The sequence below is a fragment of the Budorcas taxicolor genome, chromosome 6 (genome assembly GCF_023091745.1).
Source record: "Budorcas taxicolor isolate Tak-1 chromosome 6, Takin1.1, whole genome shotgun sequence".
Taxonomy (NCBI): domain Eukaryota; kingdom Metazoa; phylum Chordata; class Mammalia; order Artiodactyla; family Bovidae; genus Budorcas; species Budorcas taxicolor.
In genome coordinates this window covers 100,890,208-100,918,012 of record NC_068915.1, presented here as the reverse complement: position 1 = coordinate 100,918,012, position 27,805 = coordinate 100,890,208, and the positions used below count along the sequence as shown (strand labels likewise).

Genomic DNA, 27,805 nt, shown 5'->3' with positions numbered 1-27,805 from the left:
ATCATACAAGTAAACTGTTGCAGATACAGAAGTCAGTTTCATAAAGATCAGCCAAATGTCAGAGTCAGGGAAGTGAATTAAAAAAGATAAATAGTAGACAAAGAGGAACAGGACCATAACAAAGGAAAGAAGTCCAGGGACCGTAAAAAATAGCTAAGACACCTTTTCAGAGTCAAGAGATGCTGGGGGTCATCCATAGTTGACAATGCTGTGCCAGTCGTCAGACTATGGAGGGCAGTCATAAAGCCAGAAATGCTGTGCTGGGCCAGGCACAGAAGAAGAGAGAGTAGGCCCATGGGCTGGGCAGTGAAGCTTATTCCTGACATAATTATATATCCTGTGTGCAGGAACCATTTGCGAGTCCTGTGGGTCACCTAATGGATCTCATTAAGCTGCAGGTGTCAAGAAATAGTACCAACCTCTGAGCCATAGGAACATCCTACTGTCTTTAGTTACATTAGTTTTAGACATAGCACATTTTTTATTATAAGGCCAATCTGAGAGGTGGCATTTCAGAGTAGAGTTACTTGCACAAATAAAAATGATGTGCTCAGTAAATGCTCAGTCCTTAGCTAACTCTGCCATCATCTAGGTTCTGACACTCACCTAACCTATATGCACTTAAAACTATTAAGTAGAAATCAGACTTCAAATTTTATTGCCAGGAAACAGCCAAAGATAAGAATGTAACAATAATCCTGGAAGAGCAATTCCTTGCTTCTGTCTCTTCCATCTTGTGGAAGCAGCCTGCAAAAGCCTCTTCAACAAGAAGCACAGTGGCCATCAGTAGCAGGGGACCATATCATTTATCTCTAAATGGGGAAATTTTTGGCAGTGAGAAGGCACTCTACAATACATTAGTGGATGTCAAAGAATTGTGGTTGCTGGAGAAGACTCTTGAGATTCCCTTGGATAGCAAGGAGATCAAACCAGTTAGTCCTGAAGGAAATCAGTCCTGAATATTCACTGGAAGGACTGATGCTGAAACTGAAGCTCCAGTACTTTGGCTACCTGATGCAAAGAACTGACTCATTGAAATAGACCCTGATGCTGAGAAAGAGTGAAGGCAAAAGAAGAATGGGGTGGCAGAGGATGAGATGGTTGGCTGGCATCACTGACTCAATGGATATGAGTTTGAGCAAACTGGGAGATGTTGAAGGACAGGGAAGCATGCTGCAATCTATGAAGTCTCAAAGAGTTGGACACAACTTAGTGACTAAATAACAACTTTAACATTAGAGCTGTTTGTTCTAAATTACTTAAAATAATACAAATAAAAATTTAATATGTGTTTATATTGATAACCTAAATATTAAAAATATAACATGAGAAGAATGATTATTCTTCATTTATTCTCATGTGCTTTTATCAACTGAAAATTCATTGCCCTCTCTGTCTCTTATACAATTTCACTGGTATTTTTCTGAAGGAAACTTTTTTCAAATATGATTTTATTATTTGATTTGTTCAATTTCTTTCTTGCGTCAGTTCCTTTCACCACATTTCAGTGTGGTTCTATTTACATGTATTATTTGTTTATATTAATAGCTGTTTCCTGAAATTTCAAGAGGTGAAGTATAGGGATGCTCCATTTACTGAGTACTATCGTTAAAGATTTCTAAGTGATTGTGAAAAACAATCTGAAACTTAAGAATTATTTACTAAAAGTTGTTTTTCAACCAGAATCATAAGGGTTGCTAAGAAAATGCCAACTGCCTTCCAGAAGCATCTGTATTTTTTCATTCAACATCAGCTTTTTCTCCAAAATTTTGTAATAAAGTTATTTTAACCATTTATACATTCTATTTTCAAATCTTGGCACATACGCAAATTTTATTTTGATTCATAGAATATTTCAATTTGCTTGAACTCAAATGTGAATTGTTTTTATATCACAACCACTGTTCTATAGAAAATCAAGCTAAACTATAGTATAGTTTCTAATATACTATATAAAATCCAACTATTATTGAAAAGTTCTGATTTTATATTTGAAGCATTTGGCATAAAGCAGATAAAATGATGTAAAGCAGACATAATTTAAATGCCTTAAGAATTATTTTTCTGTGGCAACACATTAATAAACTTTTGCTTAATTTTTTGTACATATCCAAAAATACACCTTGATATAGAAAATAAGCAAAATCAATTTAAAATTGTCATTTGACCTAAATGAAAAGTCATAGTTGAAATGCATTTTAGGTGCATGTGTTAAATCATTGTCTTTGGGCATGGCCTTAAAATAATTACTAATTTTTGAAATAGATACTGATGTTTCTTTAGGAAAATTATTTTCTAGTTTTCATTTAGTTATGCCCAAGAAAACATGAGAAATGAAAATTCAGCATATGGTATTTTAATTAAACATGCAGTCTCAATTTTATTTACTTTTGTCAAAAGGGTTTTATTGCAAAGTTAAAAAAGCTTTTACTAAACACTAAAAGATAAATAGTTATCAATTGATGCCACACACATGGCAAAGTCAATGTAGCACAGTTATTCTGACTAATCTCTATAACCTCATTATAGGCTTTATAGCAGGCTGATCAGCCTCTTTACTCCCAGATATTTCTTATCAAGCTAAACTGTAATTTTAAACTAAACTCTTTCCTACTGAGTTTATCAAAGAGTGGCACGGTAGCTCTGTGAATTTTGTAGGTTAAGTCATGGACCGGATCACATATGGTGGTGCACTTAGTGGTCACTAAGGGCAGCAGAGTGGGCATGAGACAACTTGTTACAAAGATAAAAGAAAAGCAAGAGAAGCAGCACCTATCATTCCCTCTCACTGAGATGAAGCAGCTTCTAATCGGGAGCCTTCAGTTCTTCTCCAACGCCATCATCTCAATTTCCGAGAATATTGTTGCCTTGTGCTTAAGACAGTCATCCTCTTCACGTTCATCTATTTTTGGTGGTGATGAGTTTGTTTAGCTAGTCCCCCATTCTTCATCCATGTGGTAACTCTTTATGTGATCTCCCACAACACTCGTTTGCAGGGAGCTGTAAAGTTCTAGTTCAGTATCTAGTGTTTGGAAGAGCTGCTGCTTTTCGTCCTGTCTTTGAGGGTTTGGCTTCTGAGCCCTTTGCTGTTTATGCTTCGACTCTGTTGTCCATCAAGTGCAAAGTGTATTTTTTACATTTGCTTTTATGGCACAGAGTTGCCTGCAAGGAGATCCAACCTGTCAATCCTAAAGGAAATCAATCCTGAATATTCATTGGAAGGACTGATGCTGAAGCTGAAACTCCAGTACTTTGACCACCAGATGCAATGAGCTGACTCATTGGAAAAGACCCTGAGGCTGAGAAAGATTGAAGGCAGGAGGAGAAGGGGACGACAGAGGATGAGATGGTTGGATGGCATCACCGACTCGAGGGACATGAGTTTGACTGAACTCCAGGCGTTGGGGACAGACAGGGAAGCCTAGTGTGCTGCAATCCATGGGGCCACAAAGAGTTGGACATGACTGAGCGACTGAACTGAACTGAACTGCCTTACAATGTTGTCTTTTTCTCTACTGTACAGCAAAATGAACCAGCCATTGTTGTTCAGTTGCTCAGTTGTGTCGAACTCTGCAAACTCATGAACTGCAGCACTCCAAGCTTCCCTGTCCTTCACTGTTTCCTGGAGTTTCCCCAAATTCATGTTCATTGAGTCGGTGATGCTACCTAACCATCTCATCTTCTGCTGTATGGCAAAATGAATCAGGCATACAAATACATGTATTTCTTCCTTTTTGAGCTTCCATCCCATGCAAGTTTATCACAGTGCATTAAGGAGAGTTCCCTGTGCTATACAATCAGTTCTCATTTTCTATTTTATGGGGGGAGAAAAAAAAGTAAAAGAGAAAGTCGCTCGGTCTTGTCCAACTCTTTGCGATCCCATGGACTATACAGTCCATGACATTCTCTAGGCCAGAATACTGGAGTGGGTAGCCTTTCCCTTCTCCACGGGATCTTCCCAACCCAGGGATCGAACGCAGGCCTCCCACATTGCAGGCGGATCCTTTACCAGCTGAACCACAGGGAAGCCCAAGAATACTGGAATTGGTAGCCTATCCCTTCTCCAGTGGATCTTCCCAACCCAGGAATCAAACTGCGGTCTCCTGCATTGCAGTGGATTCTTTACCAACTGAGCTATCGGGGAAGTTTTATACATAGTATCAAAATTGGGTGCGTGTCAATTCCAGTCTCCCAGTTCCTCCCACCCCTTATTCACCCCTTGGTATCCATATATTTGTTCTCTATGTCTGTCTCTATTTCTGCTTTGCAGATATGATCATTTTTACCATTTTCTATGTTCATGTATGCATTAATATACTATATTTGTTTTTCCCTTTCTGACTTCACTCCGTATGACGACACTCTCTAGGTCCATCCACATCTCTGCAAACAACCCATGTAGATAATAAGGCTTGGTCATCTAGGTTCAGGTCAGTTCAGTTCAGTCGCTCAGTCGTGTCCGACTCTTTGCGACCCCATGAATCGCAGCACACCAGGCCTCCCTGTCCATCACTAACTCCCGGAGTTCACTCAGACTCGCTTCCATCGAGTCAGTGATGCCATCCAGCCATCTCATCCTTGGTCACCCCCTTCTTCTCCTGCCCTCAATTCCTCCCAGCATCAGAGTCTTTTCCAATGAGTCAGCTCTTTGCATGATGTGGCCAAAGTACTGGAGTTTCAGCTTTAGCATCATTCTTTCCAAAGAGATCCTAGGGTTGATGTCCTTGAGAATGGACTGGTTGGATCTCCTTTGTTGCATATGAAGTGGCTTTCTTGGTGTTGAGCTTTGAGCCCAGACACCTTCATCTGCAATGGGGCACTGCCTTTTGCTTAGAAAAAGATCCTGACAAATGCCACAGCTTATTGCTCTATTTGACCATGAGTTACTACTAATCTAGAGCCAGACATCTTGGAATGTGAAGTCAAGTGGGCCTTAGAAAGCATCACTATGAACAAAGCTAGTGGAGGTGATGGAATTCCAGTTGAGCTGTTTCACATCCTGAAAGATGATGCTGTGAAAGTGCTGCACTCAATATGCCAGCAAATTTGGAAAACTCAGCCGTGGCCACAGGACTGGAAAAGATCAGTTTTCTTTCCAATTCCAAAGAAAGGCAATTCCAAAGAATGCTCAAACTACTGCACAATTGCACTCATCTCACATGCTAGTAAAGTAATGCTCAGAATTCTCCAAGCCAGGCTTCAGCAATACGTGAACCGTGAACTTCCTGATGTTCAAGCTGGTTGCAGAAAAGGCAGAGGAACCAGAGATCAAATTGCCAACATCCGCTGGATCATGGAAAAAGTAAGAGAGTTCCAGAAAAACATCTATATCTGCTTTATTGACTATGCCAAAGCCTTTAACTGTGTGGATCACAATAAACTGTGGAAAATTCTGAAAGAGATGGGAGTACCAGACCACCTAACCTGCCTCTTGAGAAATCTGTATGCAGGTCAGGAACCAACAGTTAGAACTGGGCATGGAACAACAGACTGGTTCCAAATAGGAAAAGGAGTATGTCAAGGCTGTATATTGTCACCCTGCTTATTTAACTTCTATGCAGAGTACATCATGAGAAACACTGGACTGGAAGAAACACAAGCTGGAATCAAGATTGCCAGGAGAAATACCAATAACCTCAGATATGCAGATGATACCACCCTTATGGCAAAAAGTGAAGAGGAGCTAAAAAGCCTCTTGATGAAAGTGAAAGAGGAGAGCAAAAAATTTGGCTTAAAGCTCAACATTCAGAAAACGAAAATCATGGCATCTGGTCCCATCACTTCATGGGAAATACAAAATCACTGCAGATGGTGGCTGCAGCCATGAAATTAAAAGACGCTTACTCCTTGGAAGAAAAGTTATGACCAACCTAGATAGCATATTCAAAAGCAGAGACATTACTTTGCCGACTAAGGTCCGTCTAGTCAAGGCTATGGTTTTTCCTGTGGTCATGTATGGATGTGAGAGTTGGACTGTGAAGAAGGCTGAGCGCCAAAGAATTGATGCTTTTGAACTGTGGTGTTGGAGAAGACTCTTGAGAGTGCCTTGGACTGCAAGGAGATCCAACCAATACATTCTGAAGGAGATCAACCCTGGGATTTCTTTGGAAGGAATGATGCTAAAGCTGAAGCTCCAGTACTTTGGCCACCTCATGCGAAGAGTTGACTCGTTAGAAAAGACTCTGATGCTGGGAGGGATTGGGGGCAGGAGGAGAAGGGGATGACCGAGGATGACGTGGCTGGTTGGCATCACGGACTCCATGGACGTGAGTCTGAGTGAACTCTGAGAGATGGTGATGGCCAGGGAGGCCTGGCGTGCTGTGATTCATGGGGTCGCAAAGAGTTGGATACGAATGAGCGACTGAACTGAACTGAATTACTGCTTGTCAAATGTTGTGTTCCCCAGAAAATACACTTAGAGATGGTGATCACATGCAGGAGATTTATTAGTGAGTGTTTTGGGGATTTACAGCAGTGGAAAGGAAGGGAAAAAACAGAGGCAGAAGTTCAGCTGCAATGGAAACTCATTGGAAGCCTCTGCTGACCCTACTGGGAATTCTGAAGAGGGAATGAGCCTTCTTTGCTCTCCCGAGTTGGCGCAAGATGGCCATGCTTTCATAATCCTGGATTTGTTAGTTGCTGATTGCAGGCTGCCAAAGAAGAGAGTGTAACTTTGATTAGGCAGCTCTTTTCAGCTGAGGTTACAACCAGAGAGGACTAAGAGCTGCAGGGCTGTGTGCCAGCAGTGTTCCCAGCAGTTGGATACAAACAAAGTCCTTTGTTCCTTAAGGGGCGTCTTAGTGGTTCATGGCAACACCTACACTTCCCTTGGAAGAACTAATGGATTTCTGTTATTGGCTTCCGTTTTCAACATGTTTAGAAGCAGAAAACCAGAAATCAAAAGTGTCTATGGCCCATGAGAGTTATAATGTAGTCCTGAAACCTGGACATGCCTATTTTTAGAATTTCTGTTACATGATATAATGAATACATTTAATAATTAAGTCACTGTTGGTCATAATTCTATTGCTCGCTATCTAAAGTGGTGATATAGACAATCTTATTTATAAAACAGAAATAAAGGTAGAGAACAAACATATGAATACCAAGGGGAAAAGGAGGGCAATGGGATGAATTGGGAGATTGGGACAGATGTACATATACTATTGATACTGTCTATAAAATAGATAACTAACGAGAACCTACTGTATAGCAAGGAAATCTTCTCAGTGCTCTGTGGTGACCTAAATGGGAAGGAAAACAAAAAAAGAGAGAATATATATACATAGCTAATTCACTTTGCTGTACAGTAGAAACTAGCACAGCATTGTAAAGCAACTATATGCCAATAAAATGTTTTAAAAAAAATACTTCTATGAGTTTAAAACTTTTTAAAATTTTATTTTATTTATATATTTATGTCTGTGTGTCTGCCTGCATTAAGATATGAATGCAAATAAGCCAAGATGACCATGAGCAGAAAAAAGTGTCTCTAACAAAATATAATCAAAATGATATAGCCAAGCAATTCAATGACAAATTAATCAATCAAAAAATATCAACTGCTGACTTTTGATAAGAGGGTTAGGGAAAGCCTGTACTGAGGAGGTGATGTTTAGGCTGAAACCTGAATCATAAGATGGAGTCAGGCTAGTGGGGATGTGGGAAGAGCATTTCTGGCAGGAAAGAACAAAAGCCCTGATGCAGAGGTGATTTTGTAGGCTGGCCTATGCATTTTTCTGTGGTGGAATCAGTGTCTTGATAGCATGGCTAGGAACTCTAAAGTTTGGGTGTAAAAGAGATATTTGAGGGTACTGGGTAGAGACTTTTTGATAGTTTTCAATTAAAGTCCAGGCCTTTGGTAAAAGCCAAAGTGAGAACATAATAGTAACACGGGGACAGAGCAGTGAAGGGTGCAGAGTAGGGTGCAGTGTGTATTCCGGGACAGAATTTGGCTTCCCAGCTGTGGCTTGAGAATCTTAAGATGCTCCAATGATAAGGTGTTTTTAATTTTTATTTTATTAAGACATAAAGCTCTTTTCATCCTGCCTAGGGATTTTTGGTTTATTCTTTTTAATTTTCTGTGCACTAACATATTAATATTGATCAAGAACATTTTAAATGTGATAGGGAAGGGGAACAAGAGAAATTATCAAATAAATAATGATGACTTAGGAAGAAGAAAATTTTGCGAAAGGTCGTCTACAGTTGCTAGAAGGAAAACTGATTTTATGTTTAAAACAGACTTGGCTACAAGGATGTGTGTGTGTGTGTGTGTGTGTGTGTGTTTGTTTAAATATATTCAAGGAGGTAGACATAACTTTATTGCATCATAAAACTGGATTAAATAACAGGAGCATACCAACAGAAGGCTATATCTTTCTTTTATGAATAAACCTGGTAGAAGTGGAGGTGAGATAGTACTGTGTGTCAAGAAATTTCTTGAGAATTTTCAGTAAAGTTACCAGAAAGTTGCTAGAAGTTGTTGGAAAACCTTTATAAAGATTTATCTCTTTTTCACCTACATGAAGAAAAAAGAAAAACTACTGAAAGAAATAAAGTAATATTTTATAGACCAAGATTCAAAAAAAGGAGGACTTAAGAGTAATGGAAAACTTTCAGACATTAATTTATGACTATGCAGCATCAGTGATGCCAACTTGCAGATATATTTGCTAAACTGCTGCCAGTAATCACTGAGAAATTACAGAAAATGGAAAGATAGTAGCGTCAGCCAAGGTTCATAGCAGGAGACAGAAATACTGTAAATAAGCAAAGATTTAATTCAGTAAATTGGGTGCATTGGAAAGCCTGGAGAAGTGGACTCTAGTCTGGGCTTCCTGGAATGGCTTCCAGACATAAGAGAGCTTAATCACCAGGGGAGCGCCAACCCTGAGATTATCCTAGAAAACTTGAACTTCCAGAGTACATGATGTAACCAAGATTTGAAAATCACAGAGCTGGAACTGTGTGCTCATTATTACCATCATTGCTACTCCATCAGGCTGGTGACTGGAAACCAGTGGCTTGGTGGCCGGACCCTTAAGAGCAGTAATGCCTCTGCTTCAAATGCTCCCCTCCCCCAGGAACCTGGTGCATGGCATGAATTTTCACTGCTTCAGAAGAAAATTTCAGGTCTTCTTGAGACCAGGCCTGCCAACTGAGAGGTGATGGAAGATGACCACCCTTGCTTTTGCCTTACGAATCTCCCATGATTGCATCTGCGTGGCAGGACCATATTGGAATCCAGAATACCAGCTGCAAAAGCTTCTGGGAATAGTATGTGTGTCTTTCAAGTCTCTTCAGTAGAGGAAAGCATGATACATGGGGTTAAGTGGAAGCTCAGTGAGCCAAACTACCATGTTCCATACAACTGTAGATAGGCAAACATTCTTATTTCTCTAGAAGGAAGAAAGAACACATAAAAGACATCTGCTGAACTTGACATTGGCCCTAGCATTAGTTAGAAAAGAAAACCTGTGACCCATTGAGAAAGGATGTAGTGATCACTGAGAATAGGAGTTTCATTAAAAAGAGATCACAGCAAATAGCTTATTAAAGTGGTAGCTAATGGAACTGTATGGCTATGATGTATCTGGATTTTAAAAAAGCTTTGGTCCCAGACTTTTATATCGTCGGACAAACTTGTGAAATGTGGTCAAGATGGTAGTATAACTGATTTGTAATTAGTAGAAAGATTAAAAATTGCTAATTAGTAGATATTATATCTATCCAATTATAACACATAAATATAAAAAAGAATCTCTATATATTTTATCCTACCCTACATCATACAATGACTCTAGCAAGGATATTACCAAGTCCAGGCTTACTTTGCTCACTTCATGACAGGCTAATAAAATTGGGAGATGAGGTGTTGAGGCAAGGAATAGCAATTTTGTTCAGAAAGCCAGCAGACTGAGAAGATGGCAGACTAGTGTCTCAAAATAAATAACTGTCTTGTCAGGGGCCTGGATGCCAGTTTCTTTTATAGAAGGGAAAGGTGGAGGAGGTTAGGAAGTAAAGTAAAAAGGCCCAAAGTCTTTTAAATATCTCCTGGAATAGCCTGCCTTGGGGAGGGGATGTGTTAATTTCTTCTTTCCTGTAGCCATTCACAGGTCAGGAATGGGTCAGCTATTCCTAGACACTTTGGTTTAACCTTCAGGCGGAGGGGCAGGGTTCCCTGAGGCAGGCCATTATATATAGACAGTATCCTTTTAGTAAATAAAAGCAATGGGAAGCAAAGGTTAAAGTAAAAGAAACAGATCCAGCATGGAGTCAGATTTTGTTCCTCCATGTAACAAAGACATTGACTTGAAAAGCAGTAATAGTCATTGTTTATTGAGTGCACACTCTAGGCGAGGCACTGTAGATACATCACCACCTCATTTACTCCTTATAGCAATCTTATCAGATTGTTATTATCTCCATTTTTAAGTATGAGGACATTGATACCAGAAAGTGTAAGTGGCTTGCTCATACTTCACATCTGTTAAGCAGTAGTGCTGATTCAGACCTAGAATTGTTTCAAAAAGAGGCACCAGATGGAGAGAGAACTTTACAACACTTCTAGGAGAAACTGGCCAGAACCTGCCCAGATCCCCAGAAGGTGACATTTTCTCGGTCATCCCACATGGGCCTATGGTGTTGCAGGATCTGTTCAGTATCTCAGGGACTCAAACGCACATTGATGAGCTTTACTAAAGGCTCACACATAAAACCAGATGCCAATATTTTAAATTACAAGAAATTCAGTAGTCAAGCTAATCAAATATGGGTGGATTTCTTGCATGTAGGAGTCTGAAGGAGAGCCTGATGAGCAGAATTTCAACTGCAGAGGATAGAATCAGCCTATGGAGACAGACTAGATTGCTAACTGGCCTAGGTCTGTGACTTCTACAGTGCGGATGTCCACCTGGCTGACTGGATGGCTGGACCAACATCAGTCAGTCAGTGTTAGTCGCTCAGTCATGTGCCGGGGTCCAGCCCCGGTGGATCCAGGGAATTCGAAGGGTGGACGGAGTCGGCAAGGAAAACTTATTTATTTATTAATATAAGATTGGATTAGGAAGAAATAGTGTAATAGGAAGATTAAGTGGAGAGAAGAGGCTGATTAACTTGGGTTACGTGGAAAACCAATAAAGTTCCAGACAAGGAGCCTGCACCATCTACGTTAGGCCGCTGGGCCCTTTGAATATTGGAGAGTGCCCCGCCTTGGGCTCTCTTCTCTTATGGATCTTAAAAGCCGGGACAAGTAAGTAGACATAGGGAGCCTCCACGCCCCAGATGGGAATTCAGCCTGAAATTAGAGTAAACAGGAGACACGGGAAACCAGTCCAGCGACTGGCTCTCCTTCTATTGTCCTTCAAGGCCTTTTATACTTTTGATTATACATAGAGATCAATGGGTAATACAAAATTATGTAGCGTTCGCAGCCCAGACTCTTTCTGTATATCTTTTTGTATACAAAAGGTCTCAGGTGATTTACATTATCTTCTGGCCAAGAGGCTTGTTAACACTTTTTGGCTCTTTAATGAATGTTAATTTCATTTCCCCTGAAGTGTTTTTCTTTAATTTGCATCTCCTTAAAGCACTGAAGTTACATCTCTATAGAACAAAGGTGCAGTGGGTTATAACAAAGAAGGTACTTAACTCAAAGATCTAATGTTGCTAATACCAGGTCTACTACTTGTTTTTCTATATACCAACTGTATCTAAAAATAAAGGATATGAAAATTTAGCAGCAAGTATTGGCTCAACAAATGAAACTTTTAATCAGTCCTATTCTAATGACTTTGACTCCTCGGAGGCCCCTACATTCCTAGGATGTTTTAAGCTTCCTGTGCCTCCTGCGGTTAGGAGGCCTCAAACAATCACACGCGCAGCTGTACAGTCCTGCAGGCAGGCTAGAAAGCCATCAGAGGGGTTTTTGGATTGAAACACTCTTTCAAATGCAGAAGACTAAAGCCCTGAATTGACTTTTTCCAGAGAATGTCAGAAGAGTGGAAAAGCAGGCAGATTCTTATTTTTTGGAGGGTGGATGCTCAAGAAATTCCAGGGGGGAAACCTGAGGTCTGATTAGCCTTGCCATCAGAGCTCTGCCGCATGACCTTGTCACGAGTGGAATTCCTCACGCTGGCTCCCGGCAGTCATGTCTGACTCTTTGAGACCCAATGGACTATAACCCACTAGGGTCTTCTGTCCATGGTATTCTCCAGGCAAGAATACTGAAGTAGCTTGCCATTTCCTTCTCCAGGAGATCTTCCCAATCCAGAGATCAAACCCCAGTCTCCCACACTGCAGGCAGAATCTTTACCATCTGTGCCACCAGAGCCCAACATCAGAAGGCATTATTTTGCCAGGCAGTACCAGAATTTGCCTCTCTTACTCCTTCCCTGGAATGTTAGGTCCATGAATCAAGGCAAATTGGAAGTGGTCATACAGGACATGGCAAGAGTGAATGTCGACATTCTAAGAATCAGTGAACTGATGGACTGGAATGGATGAATTTAACTCAGATGACCATTATATCTACTACTGCGGGCAGGAATCCCTCAGAAGAAATGGAGTAGCCATCACGGTCAACAAAAGAGTCTGAAATGCAGTACTTGACTGCAATCTCAAAAATGACAGAATGATCTCTGTTCATCTCCAAGGCAAACCATTCAATATTACGGTAATCCAAGTCTATGCCTGACCAGTAACGCTGAAAAGCTGAAGTTGAACAGTTCTATCAAGACCTACAAGACCTTTTAGAACTAACACCCCCAAAAAGATGTCCTTTTTATTATAGGGGACTGGAATGCAAAAGTAGGAAGTCAAGAAACACCTGGAGTAACAGGCAAATTTGGCCTTGGAGTACAGAATGAAGCAGGGCAAAGGCTAATAGAGTTTTGCCAAGAGAACACACTGGTCATAGCAAACGCCCTCTTCCAACAACACAAGAGAACACTCTACACATGGACATCACCTGATGGTCAACACTGAAATCAGACTGATTATATTCTTTGCAGTCAAAGATGGAGAAGCTCTATACAGTCATCAAAAACAAGACCAGGAGCTGACTGCGGCTCAGATCATGAACTCCTTATTACCAAATTCAGACTTAAATTGAAGAAAATAGGGAAAACTACTAGACCATTCAGGTATGACATAGATCAAATCCCTTCTGACTATACAGTGGAAATGAGAAATAGATTTAAGGGATTAGATTTGATAGACAGAGTGCCTAATGACCTACGGATGGAGGTTCATGACACTGTACAGGAGACAGAAATCAAGACCATCCACAAGAAAAAGAAATGCAAAAAAAGCAAAATGGCTGTCTGAGGAGGTCTTACAGATAGCTGTGAAAAGAAGGGAAGTGAAAAGCAAAGGAGAAAAGGAAAGATATAAGCATCTGAATGCAGAGTTCCAAAGAATAGCAAAGAGAGATAAGAAAGCCTTCCTCAGCCATCAATGCAAAGAAATAGAGGAAAAGAACAGAATGGGAAAGACTAGAGATCTCTGCAAGAAAATTAAAGATACCAAGGGAACATTTCATGCAAAGATGGGCTCGATAAAGGACAGAAATGGTCTGGACCTAACAGAAGCAGAAGATATTAAGAAGATGTGGCAAGAATACACAGAACTGTACAAAAAAGATGTTTATGACTAAGATAATCACAATGGTGTGATCACTCACCTAGAGTCAGAATCCTGGAATGTGAAATCAAGTGGGCCTTAGAAAGCATCACTATGAATAAAGCTAGTGGAGGTGATGGCATTCCAGTAGAGTTATTTCAAATCCTGAAAGATGATGCTGTGAAAGTGCTGCACTCAATATGCCAACAAATTTGGAAAACTCAGCAGTGGCCACAGGACTGGAAAAGGTCAGTTTTCATTCCAATTCCAAAGAAAGGCAATGCCAAAGAATGCTCAAACTACCACACAATTGCACTCATCTCACATGCTAGTAAAGTAATGCTCAGAATTCTCCAAGCCAGGCTTCAGCAGTATGTGAACCGTGAACTTTCAGGTGTTCAAGCCAGTTTTAGAAAAGGCAGAGGAACCAGAGATCAAATTGCCAACATCTGCTAGATCATCGAAAAAGCAAAAAGTTCCAGAAAAATAACTATTTCTGCTTTATTGACTATGCCAAAGCCTTTGACTGTGTGGATCACAATCAACTGTGGAAAATTCTGAAAGAGATGGGAATACCAGACCACCTGACATGCCTCTTGGGAAACCTGTATGCAGATCAGGAAGCCACAGTTAGAACTGGACATGGAACAACAGACTGGTTCCAAATAGGAAAAGGAGTACGTCAAGGCTGTATATTGTCACTCTGCTTATTTAACTTATATGCAGAGTACATCATGAGATGCGCTGGACTGGAAGAAACACAAGCTGGAATCAAGATTGCCGGGAGAAATGTCAATAACCTCAGATAGGCAGATGACACCACCCTATGGCAGAAAGTGAAGAGGAACTAAAAAGCCTCTTGATGAAAGTGAAAGAGGAGAGTGAAAAAGTTGGCTTAAAGCTCAACATTCAGAAAACAAAGATCATGGCATCTGGTCCCATCACTTCATGGGAAATAGATGGGGAAACAGTGGAACCAGTGGCTGCCTTTATTTTCTGGGGCTCCAAAATCACTGCAGATGGTGATTGCAGCCTTGAAATTATAAGACTCTTACTCCTTTGAAGGAAAGTTATGACCAACCTAGTTAGCATATTAAAAAGCAGAGACATTACTTTGCCAACACAGATCCTTCTAGTGAATGCTATGGTTTTTCCAGTAGTCATGTATGGATGTGAGAGTTGGACTGTGAAGAAAGCTGAGCACCGAAGAATTGATGCTTTTGAACTTTGGTGTTGGAGAAGACTCTTGAGAGTCCCTTGGACTGTAAGGAGATCCAACCAGTCCATCCTAAAGGAAATCAGTCCTGGGTGTTCTTTGGAAGGACTGATGCTGAAGCTGAAACTGCAATACTCTGGCCACCTCATGTGAAGAGTTGACTCATTTGAAAAGTTCCTGATGCTGGGAAGGATTGCTGGCAGGAGGAGAAGGGGACGACAGAGGATGAGATGGCTGGATGGCATTACCAACTCGATGGACATGAGTTTGGATAAACTCCAGGAGTTGTTGATGGGCAGGGAGGCCTGACATACTACGATTCATGGGGTCGCAAAGAGTTGGACATGACTGAGCAACTGAATTGAACTGAACTGAACTCCTTCATAGGCTGACATAACTAATTGCTATTCTTTATTTAGATATTTTAATGACTTGATCTTAGTTATTTTTACTTTAAATTTAGTCTTTCTCTTTAAGGTGACTGTTCTGATCAGTTTCCTCCTGATACAATTTCTTATCTGCAGGAAGCAATTTCACTTCCTCTATTTCCAGACTCATTGTTACCCTTATACACTACATATAAGATGAAGGCCCATTTGACTCTTTCCTTTCCTTGTGCTGCCATTGGTAGGTTAACAAGATCAAACACAAGAATAGAAGTGCCAGTGTTGAAAGACAGAGTCAAATAGCAGCATAAGATTTTAAGAAGACAGTATTTCTAATTAGCATAGGTTCACTGTGAATCAATAGTGTGTGATACATTTATCAGTGGAGCTAGGACAGATTCAACTGTTATATTAACTGTCAACAGAATGAATGAGCAAGTGAATGTATGAAGGAGTTAGCCTTTCTCTGCTCGTCACTGATATGACATGCTTAGAGGAACAATGTCACTTTCAGAGATCGACAGACTGGAATATATTCAGCAGAAACTGACCAGATGGCAGTAGGACTTGAAATCACATTCAGACAAATGGAGTAGGACATTGGTGATATTTAGCTCAAGAAAGAAAATACTTGGCGGGGGGGTGGGGGGGGGGCGGGGGAAGGCGGGTGGGTGGGGGGCGGTAAGGAAAGCTAGGAGTTATTGAGTGCTTACTGAGTGCTGATAGATTAGGCCAGAGATTGAGTAGAGTCTTCAGTGGATTTCAGTCATTATAGGTCTGTCAGGATGAAAAGTCCTGGAGGAGGGCACAGCAACCCACTCCAGTATTCTTTTCTGGAGAATTCCATGCACAGAGGAGCCTGGTGGGCTACAGTCCACAGGGTCTCAAAGAGTCGGGATCAGCTGAGCAACTAAGCACAACACCACACAACATGATGAAAAGGGAGGACTTTATTTTGAGTTGCCCTGGAAGGCAAGGCTGAACGTAGTTATTAGAAATCAAAGAGACCATTCTGTTCATTAGAATGATGATGTTTCTAACCCTTGAAATTGTCCAGCGACAAAGTGGGTTGCCCTTTTGTCTAGGAGTCCAGGTGTTTGAAGCTGCACAAGCAGAGACAGGTCAAAATTTGATGAAGATATTTTGGAGAGGAATAAATATATATGCAGGCATGGACCAGATGAACTCTAAGGCTGTGTCCAAACTTATCTTGTAAGTCTGTCATCCTGTAACACAGCAATCATTTTCTTTATCTTTTAGTATAGAGAATGGAACTCTACATGGTTAATGTCATTTTCAATACAATATATCAGTAGGATACTGGTTACTGCCTTCCTTCCTGGAAACTAAGACAAAATCTAGTACAGTGCAAATTTGCAGGGATGGAAAAAACTTTGTAAGTGGGCTAATTAGATGTAATAGCAAGAAGAGACTCACTTCCTCATTGACCCCTAGACCCATATACTTTGCTTATGGCAAAAACATTAAGCAAGGTAAATTATTCTTAAATGGTTTGAAAGCTTCAAATGTTAGTAGCATTCATTTCTGTCTTTGTATTTAAATGCAGTTATTTATGCTTCTGAAATTCTCTCTGATTACATTCTGTATTTCAAGCTCTGTTATCATTAATGAGTGTACTTGGAACATCAGCCCACCTGTGCATTCAAGGCAATTAGCATCATGCCTTAAAAACTGGTTCCTGTGAATGGGGAAAAATGAATGTCTACTTAAAATAATCAAAGAACAATAAAGTTTTATAGCTAAATATCACGTATTAATAGATGAGAAATTCAAGCCCCTTGAGATTAAATGCCTTGCCACAGTCACGTGGCTAGTGGGAAATTTTCTTTTCTTCTTTTGTCCCCAACTCATTGATGCAATTACATGCTGTTTTCTTAGCAAGATACCCTTTTTTTTTTTCCTAGCGAGTAGAAGGTTTCTATACTAATCACTCTTATGTCTTTATTTACAGTTGATTGACATGTGCCTTGAGAAGCAGGTATTTGAGTAGGATTCTAAACTGATGTTTTCCTTATCCATACCCTTAGCTGGGTAGGTAGGAACTGTAAGGGCTCCTTTGTTCTTAAATCTGGATTGCTCTTGGATCTCTGCAGCGCTGCATATGATGCTGTTCTTGACAGAAATGTGGCCATTAAGAAGCTCAGCAGACCCTTTCAGAACCAAACGCATGCCAAGAGAGCCTACCGGGAGCTGGTCCTCATGAAGTGTGTGAATCATAAAAACGTGAGTTGGTATTTTAAACTGCTGGCGGTGGGAGGTGGTGAGATTGGGAAGAGAAGATCAGTATGCCAACTTGAGTGGGAAAAGCTTTCTTTACTTTCCAATTTTTGCCTCTTAAGACTGTTTATCCTGCCCATATGCTACATTTGCTTTCATTGTCCTCACAGTAGCTTTCTGCTTAAAAATCATCTGAAAACCATATGGCATGGAAGGACTGAATTGGGTAGATATTTCCCTGTTAAGAAATTAACCATTGGATGCATGAAACAGGGCACTCAAAGTCAGTGCATTGGGAAAACACAGAGGGATGGGATAGGGAGGGCAGTGGGAGGGGGGTTCGGGATAGGGGACACATGTACACCAGTGGCTGATTCATGTCAATGTATGGCAAAAACCACCACAATATTGTAAAGTAATTAGCCTCCAATTAAAATAAATTAATTAATTTTAAAAATTAATATTTGGTTTTCTTACTCCAGATTAACCAGAAAACTTCATGCATTTCCAGAAAAAAAAAAAACCCTCCAGAAAAAGCAAACAAAAACCAAAAATATCTTAAAGAACAATATGCTATATTTCTTTACAACAATTTAAATTTAATTATTAACAGGTGAAGATTTTTATCTCCTTTTACTTTTAGCTATAGTCTGGCAGTGGCTGCCAACTGTTCCGTGTACACACTGTGCTTTGGCATCTTGCTTTTGGTAGGATGGGGCAAAGGTGCAGAGACATCTGCAAAGCATTCAGAACAGGTTTGTTCAAGAACATTGCTCAGGGACTTCTTTGGAGGTCAAGTGGTTAAGACTCTGTGCTTCCACTGCAGTGAAGAACTAAGATCCCACATGTCTGGCAGTGCAGCCACAAAAAATAAAAGCATTTTGCATTGAAACTCAGTAGGGAGCACCATTACAGAGCTTTCTTCACTTCAGAGTATAATCTTCAACCACAAGTAAAGGCCTCTAGAATTCTTCCTGTGCTCCTGTTCTTCTTAGTAAGGATGAATGGGAGATAATTCTTCTTTTAATAAAGACAATATTAATAAATAAATCATAATAAATATAGTATATATTTTGTTGCATATAAACATGTAATAAAATAGATTACTATAAAACTGTAATATTAACTGCTTACAAAGTTCTTCTTGAATATGAATCAAATCACAGAATATATGAAATTATGAGTACACTTTTATAAATAGGTGAATTTGTCATAAGGTGCTAAGTAGAAGCAAATATATGAGTGTATATAGTTGAAAGATATTTGAAATAAAAATAGAAGGATTTAGGCCCAATGATAGTGTTTCTTTTTCCTCAATTTCTCTACTCTAATGAGTTTTTAGTTCAGTTACTTGACAAATACTTGTTAACTGAATAAAAGTGCCAGGTATAGATTGCACTCTAGATGCTAAGAATACAGCAGTGAAGATAAGAGAGACCAGTCACTGCCCAAGTGATTCTCATGTTCTACTGAGCAGAGAAAGGCAGTCTGCAAAATAGGCCTATCTATGTATAGAATGTCTATCAGGTAAAACAAAGCAAAGAAGGAAGAGAAAAACTACTGGTCAGTGCAGAGTGGATAGGGTAACTCTTTTATAAATAGGTTGAGCAGGAAAGGCCTTACTAAGAAAGAGAAATTTTATGAAGTGTAAGCTCATCTCTAGTTTGGCCAGGCAAGGAACATGATACTACTAGGAAGGAATATAAAAATGACAGAAAGGATGATTCCTAAGAAAAATCATTCTACTAACATAAGTTCTTCTTTGAGTACGATAAGTAAAGGCAGGAGCAAGATTAACCACATGATCAAGGCAATCTATTTTTATGATAGCAAAGAGGATGAGAAATACCACAGGCAGTGGAAGATGGATAGACAGAAATGATGAAGCAACTACATGGGAAGTTTTGATGGTTTTTGTTTTCATATATTTATATTTCCCTAACCCTTCTTCCAGCCCTTATAATGCAATAAAGACATTGTGGAGAAAGTCCTGCTTACTTTGCCAATTTGAGGGACTCATATTCCCCAATCTTGACTGGACTATGGGGGTTCATGTTTATGATATTGGAAAAGGATTTCCAAATTGAAATAATGATTTTAAATGGCATCTGATATGCTACTCCATTTATCTGTGTATGTATATAGGTTTGTATATATGTATGTATATAAGCCTATGGAAATAAATTTCTAGAACTTGTTACTAGTGAGGAAGTTCACTTACAACTAAACGTAAATTCTACATTAGTGCTTATAATACTAACTAAAAGCAGTCAGAATGCAGAACTCTGTTAATGCTGTGGAAAGTAATGTAAAATATTGAAATTATGCCAATTAAATGTTTAATAATAAAGAAGACAATCTGTTTAGAAAATGAACACTCTTCTAGGAAGTGATTGCTGGTATGATAGTGGGGTCATTGATTCATATCTGTGCAGCTTAAGATGCTAGCATAAAAAGGAACCAAATCACATTCCTGCCTGAAAACTGTCAAACTAAAATGGAAGTACCTGTGATGATCTGTTTCTAAAGACAAGATTTTTAATTGGTTATTAATAAGAATTAGGATTTACAAGGGATCAAAGGAAGAACAGAGGAGAAATTCTAAAGGAAAATCAAACACAATGAAGATGTTACAACAAGGGCATGGTAAAAAGGAATACAATAATATATAGTTGGGAGTTTACCTTTTAAAGTAATAAACCTTGATTTATTTAAAATTTTAATGCTATTTTCTATAAATTTAGATTACCTAGATTCTCTATTCACCAGATAATATCGATTAGCACTTTTTCATCTTTAAGAGTTGTTTGTATGTTTGTGTGTGTGTGTCCTATACACAGTCACTAATGTTTTCATTTGAACAAATATCAAAATAAATTGATTGGGAAAATCCCCTGGAGGAGGGCATGGCAACCCACTTCAGGATTCTTGCTTGGAGAATCCCATGTACAGAGGAGCCTGGTGAGCTATAGTTTATAGGGTCACAAAGAATCTGACATGACTGAAGCAACTTGGCGCACACGCAAAATAAATTACTTTCTAAGATTGATGAAGTAATATAAAAACAGGCTCACAATATATGTTCCAAAGAGATCTGGAGACGTTTTTCAACACAAACCATAACTAAGTATACAGAATAGCAAAGCACTTTAATCACAAGTTTGAAAATATTTTGAAACAAACAGTTTTATTTCTATGTGCATATTCCATACTGCAAGGTTGCTTCAGAATAGATCGTCTTGTTTTTTGATACAACCATCGCCATGTACATATACCTGTGCATGTGTGCTAACTCGCTTCGGTCATGTCCGACTCTTGGCAACCCCATGGACTGTAGACCACCAGGTTCTCTCTCTCTCTATATATATATATGCATTGAATAGTATTGTGATTTTTTTTCAGTAGTTTATCAACAAATGAAAACTACTGAAGACCTAAATCATTCCCTAAATTGACTGCGTTCCTCAGATGTTGAAAATGATTTTGTTTATTGCTTCTTGTTTGTGTACCACTTATGAACTTTATTGAAATTCATTAGTTCATGTTTTGCTGCTGCTACTGCTGCTAAGTCGCTTCAGTCGTGTCTGACTCTGTGTGACCCCATAGATGGCAGCCCACCAGGCTCCCCCGTCCCTGGGATTCTCCAGGCAAGAACACTGGTGTGGGTTGCCATTTCCTTCTCCAATGCATGAAAGTGAGAAGTGAAAGTAAAGTCGCTCAGTTGTGTCCGACTCCTAGTGACCCCAAAGATGTATAAATCTTCCACTTATTTTTGTTAAATGGTTGCGTCCATTTTATGAGTAGAGTGTTGCTTTCTATGTTTTCATTTTTATTTCCCACTGGCACATTAATACAGAATATTTAGCTGAAAGAAAATTTTGAGTAACTTGTGTATGCAATTGAGTTGCATAAGACTAAGGTTTTTTCCTTTTAAAGTTTACTTATTCTGTTTACTATCTAATATATTAAATAACTAAAGCAGGAGAACAAAAAAGTTCAAAAACCAGAATTTTAATAACTTTAAAAAATACATTTGCCTTTATTTATTTTTTTTTTCACAACAAGTGTTTTATTATTTCTCGTTTCTGTATTTTTATGTAGCATCAATTTATTTTTATAATACTTTATTTCTTTTTTTTTAAGTTTTTTATTTTTTTAATTTTAAAATCTTTTACATTTGCCTTTAAATTCATCATTGATATCACGTAAGACATACCTTTCCCCACACATACCATTGGAGTTTTAGTTTAAATAGTACTGGAGTGTGAATGAAGTAGGCGCAAAAGAAACTAAAGTAACAACACACGAAAAATCTTGACTTAGAATACCTCCTGACTTAGAACATCTCCTTGACGTAGAAAGCAAACTTTTCATTTGGAGGAAGACATGGGCTTCCCAGGTAGCACTAGTGGTAAAGAACCCGTAAGAGATGCTGGTTCGATCCATGGGTCGGGAAGATCCCCTGGAGTAGGATGGCAACCCACTCCAGTATTCATGCCTGAAGAATCCCATGGACAGAGGAGCCTGGCAGGCTACAGGCCATGGGGTCACAGAGAGTTGGACACCACTGAAGCAATTTAGCACGCACAACCCTTTCACATAGCCTTGCCATGTCCTGCTGGGTATTTCACTGATGCTTAACTTTCCTTACATGGTTTTTTCTCCTTTTTTGTTTAATTGTATTATCACCTTGTATTTACCAAGGAGAACCACACTCTAGAGCAATATCACAACTATGTACCTTCTCTGACTCTTCTGCTTAAGAATTTGAGCTTTTTAATCACATTTTACCGAAGACAGATCATATATCCTTTCTGAGTACATTTTTCTATGAGACAGTTCTAGAAAAATTTTCCAACTTTTCTATTTCCATCATAGTACTAATATGTGACTTTGAATGGAATAAGTCCTTGTTTAAACATGCTTTTCAAATAATTATTTTTCTCCCTTTTTCTCTCTCTCCTCCCATCCCACTGTCTCTTCTCAGATTATTAGTTTATTAAATGTCTTCACACCCCAGAAAACATTGGAGGAGTTCCAAGATGTGTAAGTAACACAACTCATGAAGGAAGCGGGAGTATAACATCCAAATAACACAAGTGACATTGCCAGGAGTCAAATGAATGAAATCCCTTAAGAACTGCCAGCAAATGAAAGGGATCCCGCAAATCTCATTTTCTGGTGTTTCTTCCTGGAAAGACGGTTCTGCTATTTTCTGGCCTTCGGATTCTTAGTGTTTTGTTGTCCCATGTTCTTGGTTCAATCAGAAGCAAGGAAGGCTTACTATTTATTCTTTATTTTTATTTATTTTTAATGTATTTTGTGAGCTTTCTAGAATGAGTCACTTCACTTTGAGAAATATTAATGGTGGACATGATAAAAAAAATCATCCTTAATCTATTTTTGTGGTGTCTTGGATTTTGTGCAAAAAAAATTACCAGGAATATAGTGACTATAAGTGAATCACAGCATGTTGTCTTTTCTTTTAACACAGATACACTGCATTTAATGGAAAATTCTATTCTGAAATTTTTTTCTTATTTGTAATATTAATACTCAGGAAAGAGTTCAGGGAATTCAGGGTAAAGTTGAGAACAAAATGAAGAGAGAAACTACACAAATAGCAACCACACACCCGTAAATGCTACCTCTATTAGCACCTTGGTGGTAGAGTTACCACGGCTATCACGCATGCAATACTTGCGCGTTTTTTGTATTCTTAATTCGGTCAGAGGTTGAGCTGGGAAGTTTGGGAGACTTCGAGATTTAGGAGAGGATTCCGACTTGTTTGAAGGACTCCGTGGGTCTTGTGATTTGAAACTAACGATGTGGATTTACCTTCCAGTTACTTAGTGATGGAACTGATGGATGCTAACTTGTGTCAGGTCATTCAGATGGAGTTAGACCACGAGCGAATGTCATACCTACTATACCAAATGTTGTGTGGCATCAAGCACCTTCACTCTGCTGGGATTATCCACAGGGTAAGAACACAGTCCAGAATTATAATGAAGGTGCTTGTGGAGAAGACAAAGAGCAACTGTAGGTTACGTTCTTTAGGTAGGGGAGCTTGGTTAAATATAATGTACTTCATTTATTTTACTACAGAATAAGCATATAGCTCACTAACGTGTAGGAGGAAACATGTAGCAAGCACACTGTAGCTGATTTTGTTTAATGTTTTGTTTCAGCTCACTGAAAGTCAGCTTATGAGACTTCTCAGAAATTCTGATTGGCAGAGGTCATATGTGCAGCTGAAACAAGACAACTCCTTTCCACTGTTTGTTCCTGGTCCCATAAAGACAGCTGCCCTGATCTGCTCTTCTGTCAGGCCTAGAAATGAAATATAAACTAAAAGGCTTATGTTGCTGTAAAGAGAAACTTAACAGATGACAATCGATGATTCTTTTTTTCCTAAAAACTTCTTCCCAAGATGAGCCAAAAATTGTAAAAATGATGCAATTATCTTCTGGGTTTAAAAAACTTTCTGAGGATATTAAAACAAAAAATCCCAGACCTAATTTTAAGCTTCCTTGGGGCAGTACTGTTTGGCTTTACATAGGGCTCTACAGCCAGTGGGGAGGCCCATCAGTGCTATTGCAAGACTGCCATGTTGATTGAGTAGATGGACATCACATGTGCCATTTGATGTTAGTTTTTAATTTCTTCTCTTGTTCTTATTGTCAGGACTTAAAACCAAGTAACATTGTAGTCAAGTCTGATTGTACATTGAAAATCCTAGACTTTGGGCTGGCCAGAACAGCAGGCACAAGCTTCATGATGACTCCCTATGTGGTAACACGTTATTACCGGGCCCCCGAGGTCATTCTGGGAATGGGCTACAAGGAGAACGGTAAGGATGCCTCTGAGTAGCAGCCACAGAAACTGTAAAGAAACTAAGTATGTCAAGAGAGAGAGTGTTCTCTCTCATGTATATGAATTTTTTAAAATAGGGCTACTGGCCTTCATAGTCAGAAGTTTTCAAAAATTACTACTAAGAAGAATCAACATGAAGGATGCTTCTAAGGAGCATGCATAACTAGAAGAACATTGACATGTTATAACTTGAAAGAATGAAAAATAGAGTCTGATTAAACAGTCGTATGGATACTGATGAGCACGCATGCTGTAGATATTCAGAAACACTGATATTTAGAAGGCAGCTGAGCTCAGCTCAGCTTCAATGTATGAAGAAGTATACATTCTTCATATTTAAACAGGAAGAAATCCATCTATTGCATTTTACCATTTGGCTTTATGTCATGTCTTAAACTGATGTCTCTAGTCCTAGGAAAAGACAAACAAAAAGATACCACAAATCCTCGGAGCAAGAATCTTCACACATGCTCAATGCATAGTCATTTTATAATAATCCAAATTGTTCAAGTTGGATACATACTGTTCTGTAAGTAATAGTTAAGGTAGTAATTACCTGGTAAGCTTTTATAAATTCTGAAACCATACAGAGAGAAAAATATTAAATTTTACACTGCTGCTTTCATAAAGAAAATCTAGTATTCATAAACACTTGCAAAGAAAAGGTAGAAAGAATCTTCAAAATATAGTACAATTTGATTTTATTAAAATGAAGATTTATAAAAATACTTATTAGAAAGCACTGCACTATATTATTTTGAAAGAATAGTCCTAACAAGTAATGAGGTGTATTAAAAAAAATCCAACATATTCAGGAAATAAAACTTTTAAAGTAGAATTGTATATGTATACTTAATATACCTTTCATGCTTATTTTGATATTTTATTCTATTAAGTTATTGGAAAGCTGTAAGCTCTATAGAAATAATTATCATTGTATTTTTATGTGTAGGTGCTACAGAGTACTTTTATGAAAATTCCCTGGCCACCAAAATTTTGAAAAATTTCTCGTGCTCCTTCCAGATTAGAGGAGAGCCAGTACTTTTGTGCATTTGTGCAGAGGAAGGGGAAAAGTTCTCAGGAAGGTCAGGCTTACTGTGGTGAACAGTGGCAGAGTTCTGTTTCCTTTTGACTTGGAGGAGGAAAAAAATCTAATCCTGTTCCAAGGCAATACTACATCTAACTTATTTGGAAAAGCAGATAGTTGTATACATTCTTCATATTTAAAAAAATATCAAAGTGGGAACTAATTTTAAAAATTCAAGAATCTACAAAAATCTGTAGAGAAGTCTGAATTTGCTATTAATGATTTTCAGATCTTTGCTGAACACAGATGGCATGTGATTGCATCCCTTGTCCTTCCCTCACTAGAAAGGATTGCAAGTTTCTGCCTCCATTTTTTGGCTTCTCTGGATCTGTGGAGAAAGCATACCTACCACCCTTGTGCTGCTCTCACCCACGTGTGGGATGAGGGTTATCATGCACAAAATCCCGCTTGCTCCCACATCAGGCATGCCAGCTCTCCTGTGCACCGAACCCTGCCTTCCTTCCTCAAGGAGCGTTTTAGCCTAATGTTTTTGCCCAATTCCCTTCATCCTTACTAAAAAGCGAGTTGGAAGAGGGTAAAGATTAGTAAGAGAAGGTGAAGTATGTTTCATTAACAAGCATGGCAACGGAAACCAACATATGTGCATAACAACTTTTTAACACCATTAATACTCTGTTTCCTTCATGACTCCTTTATACATGTGCAAATTAATTATATGTCTTTTTTCTTGAGATATATCAGAAAGGAACTCAAACTGATATTTATAAGAATAACTTCTGAAGGAAAAATTAAGTCCTGAATATTAGGACTTAATCAAATTTTCAGTGTTTTTTTTATTCTTCTTAAATTATTTTATTATCTATAATTCAAAATAGCAGTGTTGTTTTTCATAAATAAGAGAGGCCAACATTTCTCAAGTGATTAAAATACATTTCAAATTAGTAAAAGAAGTCACTAATACTTCTGCCTTTAAACCATAGTTTCAGCCATTTCCTAGTTTCTTGGATTTGGCAGCATGTACCTTATTTTGGACCAAAAAAAGATGATCTCTAGTTGCCTTATTCCATGTAATTGGGTAGAATAGAAAATGGAAATAGCCACCCCTAAGAGCTGATTGAGAGTATTTTCTCTTCCTCCAGAGAATGACATTGAAAACCCTTTGGTGGCTTTGAGCTGTCACCTGACATGGAGATAAGTTTGGTTGAGCTGGTGCTGGTCCACATTACCACTTTATGGCACTGAAGGGTGATCTAAGACACTCACAAAGCAATTTTTAAAACTCGAGTTCTTCTACTAGACATGGTTTATGTCATATTACAGTGCTGGTTTTAATTCACCTGTTTGGCCAACTTTTGGTGGGAGACAAAAATTTGTACCTTCTAATCAAACTGTTCTTTTTCCTCCTCCTTCAGAGATCAATTATCTTAGTTAACTTTACTTTCCTCCCTTTTCTTCACCTCCCTCTCTCCTGTTCTAGTGGATATATGGTCTGTGGGATGCATTATGGGAGAAATGGTGCGCCACAAAATCCTGTTTCCAGGAAGGGACTGTATCCTTGTACCTTTTGCTGCAGCTTTACCTGTTTTGTTCTCTCTCCCTTTAAACACATAATGATTTTACCAGGAGAGTAAAGATAGAAGCAAAAAGTTGGGTAAGTGGTGTAACTGTGATTAAAAAAAAATGATTATTTCTATAATCTGACCAGTACTGAAGACTACCTATCTCAATAGTTTAATTACATTTTTGATGGTTTTTTTTTTTTCTTAAATTATTTTATCTATAACTCAGAATAGCAGTGCTCTTTTTCATAAATAAGAGAGGCCAACATATCTCAAGTGATTAAAATATATTTCAAATTAGCAAAAGAAATCACTATTTTCAAGTATTACCCATCTTTTTTCTAAATCCATTTTATGCTTCTACAAATTTAGGCATGATCATTTCTCTTCTTGCCAACATCTTCAGCTTCTGTCCACACCTTTATTGGTTTGAATTACTCTCAAAACTATATCCTGTCTTAAGGCATATCTTCCTTAAAACATGAACTTCCACATTTAAAAATCATAATTTTAGTCAACTTGCTGGAGGCCAGGTAGGTTTATAATAGGCTTTCCTTATTTGACTTGGAGATGTGACTTAGACATAGATAATTGCTTTTCCAGTGAAATTTAGAATCAAAGAAATGAAATGTACAATGTGGAGGATGTAGTCAATTAAAAAAAAGCTGTGTTGCTTTGCTTTATACCACTGAGTCTTTAGCTAGATTTCATTGGGGATTTTTTTTGACAGATATCTCTGATTTGGAATTATTAAATGAGCTGGTGATATGAAATATGATAAGGAGCCCAAGTATAGATGTGAAAGTCAGTGGGGAAGCTACATAAAGATAGTATGTCTTGCTTAAGTTAAATTTTACTT

General features: G+C 38.6%; 1 protein-coding gene across 1 annotated transcript in view; it reads left to right on the top strand.

Annotated features, from left to right (window-relative positions):
- MAPK10 (mitogen-activated protein kinase 10) overlaps nt 1-27,805 on the top strand; it is a 189,198-nt gene that overhangs the window by 64,688 nt on the left and 96,705 nt on the right. Inside the window, exons 3-6 of the mRNA XM_052641892.1 lie at nt 17,340-17,469; nt 22,451-22,509; nt 23,309-23,447; nt 24,151-24,316. Coding sequence (XP_052497852.1) covers nt 17,340-17,469; nt 22,451-22,509; nt 23,309-23,447; nt 24,151-24,316 — 494 coding nt within the window. The remainder of the gene's footprint in view (nt 1-17,339; nt 17,470-22,450; nt 22,510-23,308; nt 23,448-24,150; nt 24,317-27,805) is intronic.